A 17,639-nucleotide genomic window follows, 5' to 3' on the forward strand; every position below is an offset into this window, starting at 1 on the left:
TCAAGAAACCTCCAGAAGGAGGCACCTTTGCTCTGTGGGGAGTGAAAAGAGTATTAAAAATAAGTTAATGTACTACTGTTTCCAGTGGTGTATCACACTTTGGAATTTATTATAGGTTTATTTTAAAGGTGTCTAATTAAACTTTTGGCATCCATATTAAGAAAAATATTTTTATTTTCTGTAACCAGTATTTTATCGTTAAGGCTTTATATAACTCTTACAAAAATAAATGCTGCAATTAGTAGTGAAAGTTAATGAACACTGCATACCTTAGAAGATTAACAGCTGTATGCTTTTACTACACACACGTGCACATTTCATTAAATGACACTTCCCCCTAAAAATTGAAATATGAACTGAAGTAGAAGGAATGCTTTAAATTTGAGTATATTTATTTTTCAAATTTGTCTTTTGAAATTTCATATAATTCTTTTTTGTCTTTTTCACTACATCCCATGATAAAAGTGCTTGTGATGGTCTAGAGCAGCCTTTCTCAACCTATGGTACACGTACCACTTTTGGTATATGAGCCAATGTTGAGTGGTAACCGAGCTAAGTAAGATAATATTAACATAAATAACAGTTTTCCCTGAATACATTTGGTTAGTGGTACAATTAATGTGTTAAATTAGAATTAGTGGTACGCCAGCAAAAAAGGGTGAGAACCCCTGGTCTAGGGTAATGATCTCCAACCTGGGGAATGTGCTCTGCTGTGGTGGCAGAGGGGAACATGAGGTTATGAAAAAGAAAATAATTTTTAGTGTCAAATTCAACTGCAAAACACATTTTTAGCTGCATTTAATCATCTCATTTGTTAGCATCCATCAGTGGTAGACTTAATATTTTATGCAGGCGTCATTGAAGAAGTAACGAAAACGCTGTATGACGTAGTCTTTGTTTACGTGGGGTGCCACATTCTGTCTTTTGACAGCTACGTCAACAGTGAACAGATGGACTGTCTGTGGGTTCTCCCTACTTGGAATCTCCATTGTTTGCAGATGGGGGTTGTATCATCTTGTTATCATCCTAATCACATTTTTTCTGTAGGATATTGGTCGTATTCATTCTGTTTGTCTGGCCTCTCAGGCTACCCTGTTTCGACACCCCTTACTTATTCATGTGAAGTATGTCTGCGTCTGCTAAAGGGGTTTGTTACAAATGTGAACCTGTATGCCTTAGGCCATTTTTACTCTTCGTATTTGAAACTATTCATTGTTGAACAATTCTGTAATCAAATTACCACTAAAGAGAATGATTGTGTTCATTTCAGTATGAGGATTAGCAAACCAAACAAAATGCCGGTAGCAGTTCTAAGCCAAATGCGGTTGACACCAAGATTTTCTACCAACGTAAATATATGATATGAGGTTAAATTTGAAGAATAATTAATTAAAATTTGGTAAAAAATTGGAATAAGTGGAAATAAGCTTGAAGTAGGTGTGTTTATAAAGACTGATTATTACGAAACTTTATGAGCAAGTAAATGGGTTCTTTCTCAATAATAGAGTTTTTATTTAAATTTTTTAGCATAAAATGCAATAAATATACTGTATTTTGTAACATGCAGCACTTTTGGGTGGTTTAGATTCCAATTAAATCCATACGTGTACGTAGACCCAGGAATTTAAATGCCGTACTGAAATGAGACTGTGCTTTCTTCCAGGGTACATCTTCATCAGTTTTTGAATTTTGTACCAGTTTGTGCAGTCTGGTGTGAAATGGTTCTAGCAGAATCCTGATGTGAAAAAAAATTTCCTCTTTCATTCGTATGTGAAAATCCCATTAGAAATATACGTTACAGTACAGGAATCAGTGCTGACCACTGAGCATCCCTGCTGCCTAGTAATTTGATTGAATTGAGTAATTAAAAGGAAAATTAATTGGACTGCATTTGTTTGCCTCTTGCTGTAGAACGGTCGAGCACACGTGCTGGCGCATCCAACAGGCATCAACACCATTGCTCAGAGCCTCAGCACCGAGAATATTAAGACCAAAGTGGCTGTGCTGGAAATCTTGGGAGCTGTGTGCTTGGTGCCCGGTGGTCACAGGAAGGTGTTGGAGGCGATGCTGCAGTATCAGAAGTTTGCTTCCGAGAGAACACGATTCCAGGTAACGTGTTTCAGATAAAAATAAAAAAAGAAGAGGAATTAATAGATGAAACTTGGTGGAGAGGAGAGGGTACAGAATCAGTGATGCTGTGGGACTAGAAATTGTAGTAAAATGAATCCAGCTATTTTTTTGTTTCCTACCACATTAAAGCGTTTTTTCTGAAGTTTATTTTCTCTGCTGTTTTCGTAGATGCCGTTGTAACTTTGGTTACAGTTTTTTTTAGAGGACGCACTGAACACAGGACTGAAGAAAATTTTAAGTTGAGGATGTTTAGTGCGGACGTACTGGATGTGGCACCATAGGACATATCTATCTTATATCAGAGAACAATGAACAAAGATGCAGTATCAAACATAAATTTATGTTCATCCTAAAAGCAATTTAATTATTATAAAATAAAAAATCAGCACACTGAACGTTTTTGTTTCTTGGAAAATTCTGCTACATTTCTTACATATAGACATGCAGAGAATTTTTAGGAAATGCATGTGCATTTGCATTAATATTATCCTGATTGTTATTGTGTTGTAAGTTTTACTATGAAAACCTGAAGGGTTGGCTGTGTAGTGCCTTAGCACAGAACACACCTGCTCTATCCCCAATCCCTCCCAGTGTATCGTCCGCACATTTGTGTTCAATGAACGAGAAGTGTCAACATTAAACAATCTTAGCACTGTGATTATCTTCAATCTGGTGTGCATCCCCCAACTATGTCAGCCTTCTAGTTAGATGACCTTGCAGTTGATTCAGAATTATATTTAATTATGAATATATATATAAGCGACTGATTTGGACTTCTTTGTAATATTCTGCACGTTGCCACACCATTTAAATTCTCTCTTTCTGACATTCTGAAGCGACAATTTAAATACCCATTATACACTATGTTTTAATATAATAAGTACAGAAAGTTAATTTTAGATGTGGCAGAGGATCAAATATGGAGTCAGAGTGGTGAATTGGATCCCATGTTGAAACCCACATGATCAAAGTTTTCTGCACCTGTTGGGATAAAGGCAGTGCTCTTACAACTCCAGTTTCAACTGTCGCAGGGTATCGTGAATGACTTGGATCGCAGTACGGGGATCTATCGAGATGAGGTGAATCTCAAGACAGCCATCATGTCCTTCGTGAATGCTGTCCTCAACTATGGACCAGGTCAAGAGAACCTTGATTTCCGCCTTCATCTTCGTTACGAGTTCCTGATGCTTGGTATCCAGCCCATTATCGACAAGCTCCGTGGCCATGAGAATGAGACCCTCAACAGGTCAGTGTCTTAGACATGGACAGGCACATCAGTGTGCCAAGGCTGGATGAAAGCGTGATTTTTAAAATTATTTTAAAAAGTTAGAAATATTTTATGTGGTACAGACTACAAGAGATAAGTGTTTTATGCATGTTTTTATGAAAGGAGATCAATATAGAATAGTGGTATATGCGATACACCATTATTTTACATCTGCAGCATGTTAAATGTATTGACATTACAACAGAAATTTGTGAATTGCATAGTAGACTCGTCAGATGCTGAAAATGAAACCAAATTAATTAGCTTTCTTAATATTACATGTTTCTATTTAGCAGTTTAATGCTTTGTGCTTTATTTATTTTTCCCCAGGCATTTAGATTTCTTTGAAATGGTGAGGAATGAAGATGAGAAGGAACTGGCAAGGAAGTTTGAAAAGGTACGCTTTTGTATGTGGTAAAAAGTCACTTGATATTAGAGAACAAATTTGGGTATTAGTTTTATGTATGTGTTGTTGTCAGCGTAGAAATACGAACCTCAGAAAGAATTAAAATCACTGTCTTGTGGGTTGTAACACCACGTAGTCTTGTAGAAGTTTACCAGCGTTTCAGAGGTCCCTGCTGCCTCCAACATCAGGGCGATTCATCCCAGAAGACAAATCAAAAGGGGTAGGGGGCTTTGAATGACTTGCAAAGATATTGTATGTTCTGAATCAGTAGAGACCAGATACGTAAAAGTGATTTTAATATTAACTATAATAACCCTATCTTTGAAATAATTAATTTGAATTTTCCAAATAGGTAGCAGCACTAATTGCTACCTCCTCTTAATTCTCCCTTCCCTTCACTCATGGACTCGAATGCACAGGAAACACTTCCATAGCTGCATACCAAAACATGACGTGGAACCATCAAGATGACATAGTACAGATAATATGTACTAAAAAAAGTAAAGAGGCCCCTCTACATGCCATGTATGCACTTACGGGGAGAGCCTCAGGACTAGATGCGAGTGATTGGTCAGTGTTACACCTCGATACTCTTTGGACGGGAGGCTGGGTGCAACGCAGAGGCTAGAAGAAAATTCCTTTGCCCCTGTCGGTGATCGAACCCCGGTCGTCCAGTCTATAGTCAGTCACTGTAGTGACTGAGCTACCTCAACACAAATAAAAATTACATTTTACATAAGTTTCTATAATATAAAAACATAACTTGTTTTTACAAACACACATGAGGACTATAACAGTTGAACAGTTGTAATATACCACTGGCCTGGAATCAAAACATTGCCTGCAAAAATGAGATATTATTTTTGTATTATTTAGTATTTTAAAAAAATTAATGAAACATTTCATAATGCAAAAGTCTTGCAGTAATTTATGGATGTGATGATTACTGAGTACTGTAGAAACATGTAGTCTAACAAAAATGTACATTTAATGATAATGTAGAAGACATGGTAAAAAGTTGGTCATGCAAGAGTGATGCACTTTAAAATAAAAATGCCGGAAGACAGCCACCTTCATACTCATCACTACGATAACTGGAAATCTTATTTCATAGTTAATGATTGTTGGTATTATGAAGAGAATTTCTGTACAAGTTATCAGTTTTGAGTATAATTTTGTATAATTTTTAGTGTGGTTCTGTTTGTTTGTTTGTTTTCCTGCTTCATACATTGCGGCAGAAAGGGAAAATGAAATGGGGGAACCTTCATTGATGAAAAGATTTAGAAGTTCATGGCAATGGTAACGGTTTGACTAGAAGTCTGCTTTTGGTTTTGAGGTATACACATATGAATACAGCATTTTTAAAATATTTGGGAATGACAGTAACATATTAAAATTGTATTTATAGAGTAACTAAAAGCAGATGTAATTTAGGGAATGCTTGGTACCATGTTATTCACAGTCGTTTATATTGCTGTCTGCTATCAGAAAATGTAAGGAAAAGAAAAAAATTACCTGTTGTTTTGTATGGATGTAAAACTTGTTCACGTTAAAGAGAGAACATAGATTAAAGGTGTCTGAGGAGAATGTCTGAACCTAAAATTGAGGAAGTAACTGGACACTAGAATAAACTACGTGATCAAAGCATCATACTTTGTAATCTTGGCGAGATATTTTTTGGATAATGAAATCGAGGAAGGTGAAATGAGCAGGCATGAAAGACACAGGAAGATGTGAAGTGTATGCAAAATTATGGTTAGGAAGCCCGAAGGGAAGAGAGAGATAATACTAAAATGGATCTTAAGGAAATAGGATGGGAGGGTGTGGGTTGGATTCATGTGGCTTAGAAAGGAACTAACTGCTGGTGGACTGTTGTGAATGTGATATATACACTAGATCAATTGTGTGTAAAAAGATGATTGTTTTCTGGGATTTTTGCGCTATGTAGTTTCACAGAAATATCTTGCCTTTTAGAGGTTCTTACTGCCTCCATCATCAGGATAGGTGATGAATTGTTACAGAGGAACATATCCTCCATCTTTTAGGGCTGAATGTAGTGTCTAACTACAAGTTCATATGGCACAACAACCCAATGGATCATTGATATTGTTTACCCCTGCATTCACAATTTTGACTTTTTGATGGAAGCGAAAAACCAGATTGAGTTTATTTTTTATGCATGGAAGCAACAGATCTTTAACCTGAGACATTGTGCGTAGGTGTTCTGTGCCGTGCATTTACACTGAAAAGTCTGTGGTTTAGACCCCACCTGAAACTTCTGACTGCCGTCAGGTTTACCATTATTTGATATTCAAGTGCTAGGTGCCCCTTATTAATGTTAAATACTGCTTAAGGGCTGGTTAAATTAAGCAAATGCTTAATAGCAAGTATGTTAAGCATTGAAAAACAGGTATTGATTATATGACGTTAAGTTTTCACAGCAGATGTCATTAATAAAATCTTCTTGGTTAAACTCTGCTGAAGGCTAGCCTTGAAAATGAGAACAGATGGCCCTCAAAATGTCAGCAGAGTTTAACGAAGTGACGCGGATGCTGGCCGGAGAAGATTTTATGAAGGTGTTGGAGAGATTGTGTCACTTCTGTGTTTAACAACTGGGTTAACATCAGATATCAACATTTGTTCCTGATATATGATTTGAAGCTTTCACGGTGACGTGACTCAATGAAATCTTCTCAGGCGATTAGCCATGTTATATGGTTAAAAGAAACAGACTTTGAGGGACCATCTCTGTCCCCATCATAAGGGTTCTGATTTGACGCGGCTGATCGCCTGAGAATATTTTATTGGGAATTTGTTCCATTTTTGATGTGCGTTTCTCTACTTCATGTAACTGTTAACTTTTAAGAAGTGATGTAATGACTGATGTAATATGTTACAGGAACATGTGGACACAAAAAGTGCATCGTCAATGTTTGACCTGCTGCGACGGAAGCTGAGCCACACAGCGGCCTATCCTCACCTTCTTTCTCTGCTGCAGCACTGTATATTGTTACCATGTAAGTAGGTTCATGTCTTTCAGGCAGTATTACATAGCATGAATCTTGGGCACATTTTCAACATATAAAGAAAATAAAGGGAGATTTAGTCTTTAAAATTAAGATAAAAAGTCTGGACACTTTGGATTGTGCTGAATGTTATGGCCAACTACTTAGCACTTTTGTTTGTGTTTTGGAGGTCCCATGTTTAAATATCTGCTGAAAGACTGTTTATCTTGACAGAGATTGTTCATAGATTTCTTCAGCCACTCAATGTAAACTGCGGGATAATACATTAAAGTAGGCCATGACCACTTCCACATCCTTTCCAATTTAACATTTGCTAATAACTTTATAATTTGATATTTTATAGTCTGACCTAATGACGGCATCATTAATCTGCGATTAAATAAATATGGTAACTGCATGTCATAAGGTGGTAAAACTAGAATGTCGCTGACTGGCAAAAGAATGGCTTGTTAAGAAAATGTACATCTTCTGGGTTGTTGCGCCATGTAGTCTGGTAGAAGTTTACTGATGTTTCAGAGGTCCTTGCTGCCTCCATCATTATGATGTACATCTGATGAAGAATGAGATTCTGTTATGATGGTGATGTACTTCCAGGTTTATTAATAACAAGAAGTCTTTTTTATTGGCTGCTTATTGACGCACTATCAGTTTGGACCTTTTAATTACAAATTTAAGTAGCGCAATTAATGTTGAACTTTCAGTCGGAAATCCTCAGCGGAAAGTTTTCTCCTTTCATTCACAGAAGCGATTCTGTTTCTCATGTACATACCCCATGGTTGTTTTGTCTGCACAGTCTGTTGACTTCCTTCACCTTCTCACTAGTTCTGCCAACCTTCAGAAAAAGTTGTTTCCACTAGCAGCCATTCCTTTCGCCATACAATGTCCAAATATTTCAGTTTTGAACAAACTGCTTTTTAAAGGGTGGTCATTGGTGTTTTAGGTTTCAGAGACTGTGATGTCATTATTTATTGTGTAAGACTTGAGGTTCTCACAGCGGTGAGTATGAAGATATCCGTCTTCTGGGTTATTGCGCTGTGTAGTCTGGTCGATGTTAACCAACGTTTCAGAGGTCATACTGCCTCCGTCATCTGGGCGATATTCATCGCCCTGATGACGGAGGCAGTATGACCTCTGAAACGTTGGTAAACATCGACCAGACTACACAGCGCAACAACCCAGAAGACAGAAATCTTCATACTCATCGCCCTGATGATGGAGGCAGTATGACCTCTGAAACATTGGTAATCATCGACCAGACTACACAGCGCAATAACCCAGAAGACGGATATCTTCATTATTTATTATTATTATTTAACCTAAATGATGAGACAAAAATCTCATTCTCATCAGCATTTCAGGGCATTTATATTATGATGTGTTCAGTGTGTTTGCCCCTGAATGTTTTGAATATTGGTTTCAGTCCTTGCTATTGAAGGCCTGCTGCTGTAAGACTAATCGCCCAAAACTGACCACATCTTGCAAAATTTCTTGACATAGCTAGAAATTGTGTGCCTGTCCATTCCAGCTTTGATGCCAAACTTTATTTGGAATGCTCCTCTGACCTTCTCCGGGCTTTCAGATGATCAGATGTCCTCTTCCATGATGAATGTGCACTGCCTGGTAGTGTACAGAATTAAATGAAATTTAATGAGAAGCAAATGGCTTGAGCAGTACAGTGTGTCAGCAAAGTTTCTTCAAATTATAATCACTTGTGAGAAAATTGAGTTTAATCTTTGAGGAAAATTACCCCAAAGTTGGAAGCAGCATGTTCCTCCGAAACGTTGGTGGCTTCCTACAGGTTCACAAGGCCTTTCTGTCCAAGTGACCGACACTGACATGTTTACCACTGTAAGAAATTTTGTACATGAGAAGCTTCATAATATAAACTTTTGCCTAATATTGTAAGATGTTTGAATTCAGATGAAAGAGATGGGTGGACAGATGAAAAAATATAGATTTAGATTTGTATAAAATATCAGATACTATTATAGTTTTGTTTATTCTAGTGTGTTAAATACAAATTGTTCTTGCTGAGCTGAGTGCTGCGTTGTCACTGGAAAAACTGAGCTGACTTGCACGCTGCCTGCTGGTATTGCCAGTGCTTATTACATGCATTTGTATATTCCACTATCTTATTTTCTATAGTTGGTATGTATGATGTTCTTGTGTGTTGACAGTGGACTATGGATCTCATCCCCAGCATTGGTTGCTGTTTGATCGTATCACCCAGCAGATCATCTTACAAAGTGAGAACGGTGAAAACCCTGACCTCTCGCCGCTTAACATTAATGTTAAGGAACTAGTTCACCTGTGAGTATGTTGTGCACAATATTTAATCAGATAGCTCAGTATTTTATCATATCAGTAATTAAGTAGCTTGGTTTAAATATAGATTTATTACTGTTATTACAGTTATTATTTTTTTGACTTAAGTATTTTTAGTATATAAACCACCATCTTGATTGTTTTGCCTATAGTTGATTCATTGTCTTTGTACTCATATTCACTGTGACCTTTGCTATTCTATTTCATCATGCTGCTGACTTCATCACTCTATCAACTCAACAAACTTACCAGTACACAACAAAACTCTTGGCTCACACTCTTCATAACCATTTCACTTGCTTATTCACTCATAATTAAACTGAACTTTCAAACAAGAACTGCAGTAGTTTTATATAATTATATAGTGGTTCTGGATCTTACCATCGCTAACCAAAGGGGATAAAGGCTGTTGAGGTCCATCCTGGGCCTTTCAGTTGCATTCCAAACATTTATAGAAACAATTCAAGTGCCACAGATATGTGCCCATGCTGGGTGATGCAATGAAAGCCAGCTACCAGAGACTGCAGGGAGTAACTCTTGATGTTATGTTGGTAGTGATGCAAATAGGAACAAAATTTGGTAACTGGTTTTGCACACTGCACTTGCTGATGTGTTGGACACTAACCTAATTTAACCCAAATTAATCCAACCTTTCTTAATAAAACCTAACATAACCTAACCGCACATAATCAAACCTAACCTAACCTAACCAAACCTCTTAATCAAACTTATCCTCACCTAATCAAGCCTAACCCCACATAATCAAACCTAACCTCACATAAATTTAACCTAACATTACATAATCAAACCTAACCTAACCTCACACAATCAAATTTAACCGAACATCATATAATCAAACCTAACCTAACCTTGCATAATCGAACCTAATCAAACCTAACCTAACATCACATAATCAAACCTAACCTAAACTTACATAATCAAGCTTAACTTAACATCACATAATCAAACTTAACCTAACATCACATAATCAAACAACCTAACATCACATAATCAAACCTAACCTAACCTCACATAATCAAACTTAACCGAACATCACATAATCAAACCTAACCTAACCTCGCATAATCGAACCTAATCAAACCTAACCTAACATCACATAATCAAACCTAACCTAAACTTACATAATCAAGCTTAACTTAACATCACATAATCAAACTTAACCTAACATCACATAATCAAACCTAACCTAACCTCACATAATCAAACTTAACCTAACATCACATAGTAAAACCTAACCTAAACTCACATAAACTCACATAATCAAACTTAACCTAACCTCATAACCTAACCCAACCTATCTCTGTGTTTGAGCATGTTATTTGTGATCTGCTCATTATTGTACTTTGTTTCCTTTGTAGCCTGGCCAAGGAAGAAGAGCTGGTTGCAGCAAGGAGCAAGGCTGAAGAATTAGAGAAGGAAAATGTGGAAATTGCTACAAAACTTGCAAAGAAAGAGCAAGAACTAGATCTCAGGACACAAGAAAAGGTATTTCAGCCATGTACACTTGTCACAAGATGTCTCCAAGCTTTATTGACTGTTACAAATACACGTGTTGGTGACTAGCCAGCTGAGGTATGGGGAGGGAGGGAATGAGATATTACATAATGCTTCTCCCCCCCATGCCATTTCCATCTTCCAATCATCCCTCACTGTGATGCAGCTCAAGCTCACAGATGTTCTTCATCCAGTATAATGTAACTTGTTTTGAAAAAATGAAGAATAGTGAAATAGAAGAATATGTTATGTTGAACATTAAATATTTCTGACGTAAATACGTCTATACGGAAGGGTCATTCGGCAAGAAAGTGAAAGGAAAATGTGTAACGAAAACGTGGAACGAAAATGTGTAAGATCCATATCAACAATGTGTAAATATGGACCGACAACAATGGGCAGCTTGCATGCATTATGTTACCCAGGAAACGTCATCTGTTTACTCTGCATTGTTTTGTTACATTACTGCCGTCAACAGTCCACTTTCGTTATTGCAGAAAGAGCTGAACTGTGAATCGCTTGTAGAAGAAGTGTGTCGTAGACTAGATAATTTTGACATTACATTCATTGTATTTAATGCTTAAATATAATTTAAATACAGAGACGTATTTACGTCAGATTCTCCGGAACCGTGGTTCCACTGTCAGTTTTCTTGTTAACTAGTCATTGGTTGGTGGTGAAAATGTTCTTTGTGTTGCTACTATTTAGGAAGATATGGAAACAAATTTGACGCGTGTGAAAGAACGACTGGAGAAAGAGACAGCAGCAAATCTGGAGACCAAACAACGCATTTCAGAGCTGGAATATCGTGCCTCGGAGTTAGATCGACAAGTGAACTGTGAACGAGGAGAGAGACATCGCTTGGAAAGGCTTGTCAGCTCAGGGAGTCTACCAGACGATGCCAAGGTAAACAGAGGAATTCTACTAGGCATGTGGGAAGTGTCAGACTAGCATATGGTGGAAAATTCTCTTCACATTGATGTATGTGCTACTGGCAGTAATATGAAATGGGCCCAATTTCTGACGTTGCTGCGTTTTGCTGCGCTCTTAGTTTTAATGTTATAGAACGAGTGTAAGTTTTTAAATGAAGAGAAATCGAAACCAGTTTTCTGTTTCTGTTTCACTGTTTGAATTTTTAGGTTATTTTAAAAACCTTTGTGATTATTGAAATAACCCTGTCAGAGCCAAGTTTATCTTTGTGTTGTAAGTGATAGGTCAAGATCGTAGCAGCACTTGGCACTTACGCGCTTCCCGGAAGTTCCCTAAGTGGTATATGTAATGAATGTTCCTGCTTTGATTTATTGCAAAATTTACAGAGAGAATAAAGAAATTTCCTCATTTGTAGTGGTAGTTCTTAAAACACGCAACAGCTCAAATTACAAAATTTCAATCCATAGTTTGAAGTGTATATCAAACTATATGCTGCATGAAAAGTTGACATAACTGAAAGAATTTAAAATTTTACAGTGTGGAAAGTATTAAAAATTGCCGAATGTGGCTTTATCGTTTTGCACTACATCGCACAGGATGAGAATGTTGTGTCATGGGCCAGACACAAATACTTAACATTATGGTTGAAGAAAAGGATAATTTGTAGGGATTTTGTTAATACTTCAAATTTTTGTCCTGCGGACATCTGACATACAGAATTGTGTTTGTATGTGTGTATTTGCCTCTTTTCAGAAGAAGTATTCAAACACCTCTGGAATGTAATGTTATGCAACTGCTGGAGAATCTCTTATTATTCGTGATTTATATTAGTCAAAGAAAGTGAATTATAACACATTCACTGTTGGACATACAAATGTAACTCTGTGTGATAAGCAAAAAATATGTTATTTGAAAACAAAGGTGTCTATGAAATATGACTTGAAATTGTTACATGCATTCATTTTTTAAAAGTGTTGGTTTTACGGCAGTTGGATGGCATCTATATGATTTGAAGTTTTTGCAGCGACTAAACTCAAAAAGAGACCAACATTTTGGGAACTAATCAATAAAATCTTCTCGGTCAATCAGCCGTGTTAACTGGTTACCGTAGTAAACCGACGTTTTGGGAACAAACTCTGTCCCCATCTTCAGAGTTCTGATGGGGACAGAGTTTGTTCCTGAAACGTCGGTTTACTACGGTAACCAGTTAACGTGGCTGATTGGCCGAGAAGATTTTATTGATTGTACTCGCCGCGAAAGTCTCAAATCCTTTATTTTGGGAACTGTCTCTGTCTGATTTAAACATCAGAACCATGATGTTAGGGAAAAATGTGGTTCCTGAAATTGTCTCATTGTGTAACCAGCTGATGCAGGTGATTGTCCAAGATTTCATTGTATATGGCATCTGTTAAAAAATTAAGCAGTAATTTGATGATGTAAAACATGATGTTCACTTCCATGTCAGTAGCCAGCATCACAGTGCAAACTCTGTTCACATCTAGTGTTTTATTCACATATTTATTTATTTCTCTTTTCCTTACAGGCCGTTGGCTTGAGGGCAGGCGTTGCAGAGTTAGCCTGTGTAGATCTTAACCGATCATCTGAATTCTCCAATGGTCCGGTGCCACCCCCTCCCCCTCCAATGTCTCATGCTCCCCCACTTCCACCTCCAGCCCCCGGCTGTTGTCCCCCTCCCCCACCCCAAGCACCGCCTTCGGTCCCAGTGTCTGCACCAAACCGTCCAGAAGTGCCCAAGAAGAATGTGCCACAGCCTTCTAATCCCCTCAAGTCTTTCAACTGGTCCAAGCTTCCAGATGCTAAGGTGACGGGTACAATATGGTCAGAACTTGATGACACAAAGCTGTATACTGCCATGGAGCTAGAGAATATTGACAAGCTCTTCTGTGCCTATCAGAAAAATGGAGTAGCAGTAAGTATGGTTTTCTGGTTGTACTTCGGTGTCAAAGAACACTGTTTTCCAAAATTCGTTGTATCATTTGCTCACCAGTTTCAGATGCAGTGTATGAAACCAGTGGACATTTTATTTATGGTTTATTTAATGACAGTATCAATAGCTCAGGTATGTTTTACATTCACCAGATACTACAGAACAAGTGGGACAGTCCATAAACTATTTACAGACTTCAAGAATGCCTATGACTCAGTTAAAAGAGAAGTTCTTTACAATACTTTGCTTGAATTTGGTGTACCTAAGAAGCTAGTCTGGCAAATTTAAACGTGTTTAAGTGAAAACTCTAGAAAAATTCATGTGGGTAAACATTTGTCTGATACATTTCCTATTCAGAATGACCTGAAAAAGGGAGATGCTTTATCGCCGATGCTTTTTAATTTTACCTTATAAGTTGCCACCAGGAAATTCGAACGGAATCAGGGCTGCTTGAAACTGAATGTTGCATATCAGTTTTTGGTCTATGCTGATGATATTAATCTCAGCATCAGAATTCAGGACAGGAGCAGAGTATAAGGATAGCTAATGAATCGTTCGAAAATGTGGAAAAATTCAGGTACTTGGAGATGACACTAACAAGTCATAATGACATTCATGATGAAATCAAGAGCAGATTGCTTGCTATAAATCGGTACAAATTCCTTTGTCCTTCCCGTCTCATATCAAAAAACTGTGTCCTGTACGGGTGCAAAACTTGATCTCTCACATTGAGGGAGGAACATAGATTGAGGGTCTTTGAGAACAGAGTGTTGAGGAGGATATTTGGACCTAAAAGGGATGGAGCCAGATCATTGGGAAAATTGCATAATGATGAGCTTCACAACCTGTACTCCTCGCCTGCTGTTGTCAGGGTGATTAAATTAAGGAGGACGAGGTGGGTGGGACATGCAGCACACATGGGGGAGAGGATGGGTGTTTACAAAGTGTTGTTTGGGAGGCCTGAAGAGAGAAGACTGCTGGGAAGACCTAGGCGTAGGTGGGAGGATAATGTTAAGATGAACCTTAGGGAGATAGGAGCCTCTTTAGGTTACTTGAAATTATGTTCGATAAATCGCCATTGCAGAGACCATGGTTAAGACAGGCAGAATGAGCTTAAGGAAAGAATGGGAGCAGGTACAGGAGAAATGAAAGTGGGTAGAGATGAATGGACAAGGTTTCGTCGTAAGATGAGGAAGAATTGATTGATGACAAAAAGGATGCATGCATGTTGCAGGCACTCCTAATTCTTAAGCCTGCAATATGGGCTTCCATATCCGAGATAAACCTCTTGTCGCATGATGCAAACTTTGATATGTGGAATGCACTGAGTGTATGGAGTTTAAATCTTTGTCCACTGCCTAGGACACCATTTAAATGACTGCTAGTACTGAAAGGTTAGGCTGAAGGAGAGAATAATATTAAAATGAAAGGAAGGAGAGAATAATATTAAAATGAAAGGAAGGAGAGTGATTGTTGTGGACTGGATTCATCTGATTCAGGATGGCGACATACAGTAGGTTCTTGTGAACATGATAGTGAACCTGTAAGTTCCATGAAGGCAGATAATTTCTTGACTAGCTGAGCAATTATCAGTTTTTCAAGGACTCTTCTGCATGGAGTTAGGTTTTGAAATTGATATGGCTAGAAACCTTACAAAGAGTAGATAATTTCAGTCGGCTTTATGCTACTTCATGGTGATGTGGCAGAATCAAGTGTAATGTTAAAGGCTGTTACCTCTCACAGTGCTTACTTACAATTTTTCTTTCTTTCTTCAGAATGATGGATCTATAGAAGACTTGCGCCAGATCGGAAAACACCGAACCAAAATTTTATCTGTAATAGACGGAAGGAGAGCACAGAACTGTACAATCCTTCTCTCCAAGTTGAAGATGTCAGATGAGGATATTTCCAAGTAAGGGTTACAAAATACAGGGAGAGCACAAAAGAACTTTGCACTTTCAAAATTGCACAGAAAGCAAATGCAGTATACTTAGAACTTCACACCTACACCAGTTGATAGAAAAACTATGAAAGTTTGTACACACCTTACAGGGACTCGATATGTACCCTGCAAGTCACATGGCAGATGTTCAGATGATAATCTAGCTAATCCCAAACTTTGTGCAGTGTGTCCCTAGTGATGCAAGCTGTGGTAATTGTGATTTGAATTTCTTGTACCAAGAGTAAATGGATACTCGCCTGGGTGGTTCCATGTGAAATGCTTGATGCACAGCTGTTACAGACTCCTCCTTTGCTAAGTTCAGAACACACCAACTCCTCTGTTGTGGAGTAGCCATTTTAAAAGCTAGTGGCATCTAGTGGAGGCACATGACAACAACAGTCACCCAGGTCATTTGAAACAAAATCTCTAGAGCCTTTTCATAATCTGGTGTTGGTATGAAATTCTAAGTACACCACATTTGTTTTTTATATCATTTTGAAAGTATAATATTCTGTTGTGCTCACTCTGTAATTCGTGCGACATATTTAAAATTGACTGTCTGATACATTCCTGTCCTCTTTCAGATGATTGTCACATGATTTCTAATGTTGATGCTCGTCTTCTGGTTTGTTATGCCATGTGGACTTAGGTTGAACCCAACATTTCAGAGGAACATACTATGCCCATCTTCAAGGCTGAAGTGCCAATTTGACTGCCATGCAGACCTTAGATTTTATATACTTTGTAATATTAAAGATGTCACTGTTTGGTAAATTGTCTGGTAGAAGTTTGTTGGTGTTTTAGAGATGATTATCATAGGGGCGATGACTCATCACTGATTACTCATTGCCCTGATGATGAAGGTGGCAAGGACCTCTGAAATGTCAGTAATCTTCTACCAGATTATGTACTGCAACAACCCTGGAGACAGCCATCGTCAAATATGTTCTTATTTCTGATAGTTATAGCAAGTAGGATAGTTGGTACCTCTATGTAAGGAAGTGTGATTCACAAGATACCAGTATCTCAAACGCTACTATATCTTGGGATTGGAACACTGAAAATACAGTTGAAATGTGACAGAGAAATAACATTGCATGTTAATTTAAAGAAATGCATTCCAGTGTGTACTGTATTTGCTCCATGCAGAAACGAAGTTGCGGGTATGTGAAGATACAGAGTGTTAGTGGAGTCATGTTGTGATTTGCTGTGTTGGCGGTACTGTAAAACGTTGTCTTCTGCAGGTTTTCATACTCGTGTGATTTTTCAGAGCAATTTTGAGTATGGACAGTAAAGACCAGCTGCCCATTGACATGGTAGAGCAACTGCTGAAGTTCACTCCGAGTGTAGAGGAAGCAGCTCTATTGGAGGAGCACAGCGAGGAAATTGATAGCCTGGCGAGAGCAGACAGGTTTCTTTATGAGATTTCCAAGTGAGTACGTTAATAACATGTTGTTACGTAATTGGTGAATATGCCGTGGTTTCTTCTCTGCGTCCAGACCGCCTCTGGGGCCAACCCAGCCTCCTATCCAGTGGGCACTGGGGTCTTTTCCTGGGGCTAAAGCACAGCTGGAGCATGACGCTGACCACTCACCCCCGTCTAGTGCTGAGGTTAAGAATGACTAGGAGCTACACTGCTCTCCCCCGAGCGCCTACATGGCATATAGTGGGACAGCTTTACTTTTATTTCACCGTGGATTTTTAACACGAAATAGATTTATTCAACAATATTAACAATTAATGCCTGATGCTTTACAAATCACAGTCCTGATTATCTGGTTATAAATGATTTCTTCTGTGCCATAATAAAGTTCTGGTTTCATGACACCAGTCAATAATACAGCTGTTCAGTTGGCAATTCACACATATCTTAGTGTCTGTAATCTTAAATTTCACCCTCTTCCATAGCCAATGCAGATATAACCTGCTGGGTTTAACCAATTTCTATTAAGTGGTTTCATAGCATCAGGATACAGTTAATTTAACTTGCATCAGATAATGTACAGTCTAGCTGACCATGCATTGCAGTATCATACCACTAAACCAGCATTTATCAGAGTGTGGTACGTGTATGCCAGTGGTACACGGAAGGATTTCAAGGTGTACATGGCAGAAAATAAATTAATATAAATTATTCTAGAACTGTGTTT

The 17,639-nt window shown here is 38.1% G+C and overlaps 1 protein-coding gene across 5 annotated transcripts in view; it reads left to right on the top strand.

Moving 5' to 3' along the window:
• The window catches only part of LOC110834257 (disheveled-associated activator of morphogenesis-like protein), a 199,053-nt gene that overhangs the window by 155,363 nt on the left and 26,051 nt on the right, over window positions 1–17,639 (top strand). For all 5 annotated transcript variants that reach the window (XM_087350060.1, XM_022073212.2, XM_087350061.1 and 2 more), the window contains 10 exons: window positions 1,912–2,109; window positions 3,162–3,376; window positions 3,728–3,794; window positions 6,703–6,820; window positions 9,007–9,139; window positions 10,534–10,660; window positions 11,378–11,575; window positions 13,143–13,529; window positions 15,323–15,459; window positions 16,760–16,921. In XM_087350060.1, coding sequence (XP_087206186.1) covers window positions 1,912–2,109; window positions 3,162–3,376; window positions 3,728–3,794; window positions 6,703–6,820; window positions 9,007–9,139; window positions 10,534–10,660; window positions 11,378–11,575; window positions 13,143–13,529; window positions 15,323–15,459; window positions 16,760–16,921 — 1,742 coding nt within the window. The remainder of the gene's footprint in view (window positions 1–1,911; window positions 2,110–3,161; window positions 3,377–3,727; window positions 3,795–6,702; window positions 6,821–9,006; window positions 9,140–10,533; window positions 10,661–11,377; window positions 11,576–13,142; window positions 13,530–15,322; window positions 15,460–16,759; window positions 16,922–17,639) is intronic.

Source organism: Zootermopsis nevadensis, unplaced genomic scaffold (assembly GCF_977971745.1).
Source record: "Zootermopsis nevadensis isolate Lab colony 2312 unplaced genomic scaffold, Znev_1.0 Znev_ptg000017l, whole genome shotgun sequence".
NCBI lineage: Eukaryota > Metazoa > Arthropoda > Insecta > Blattodea > Termopsidae > Zootermopsis > Zootermopsis nevadensis.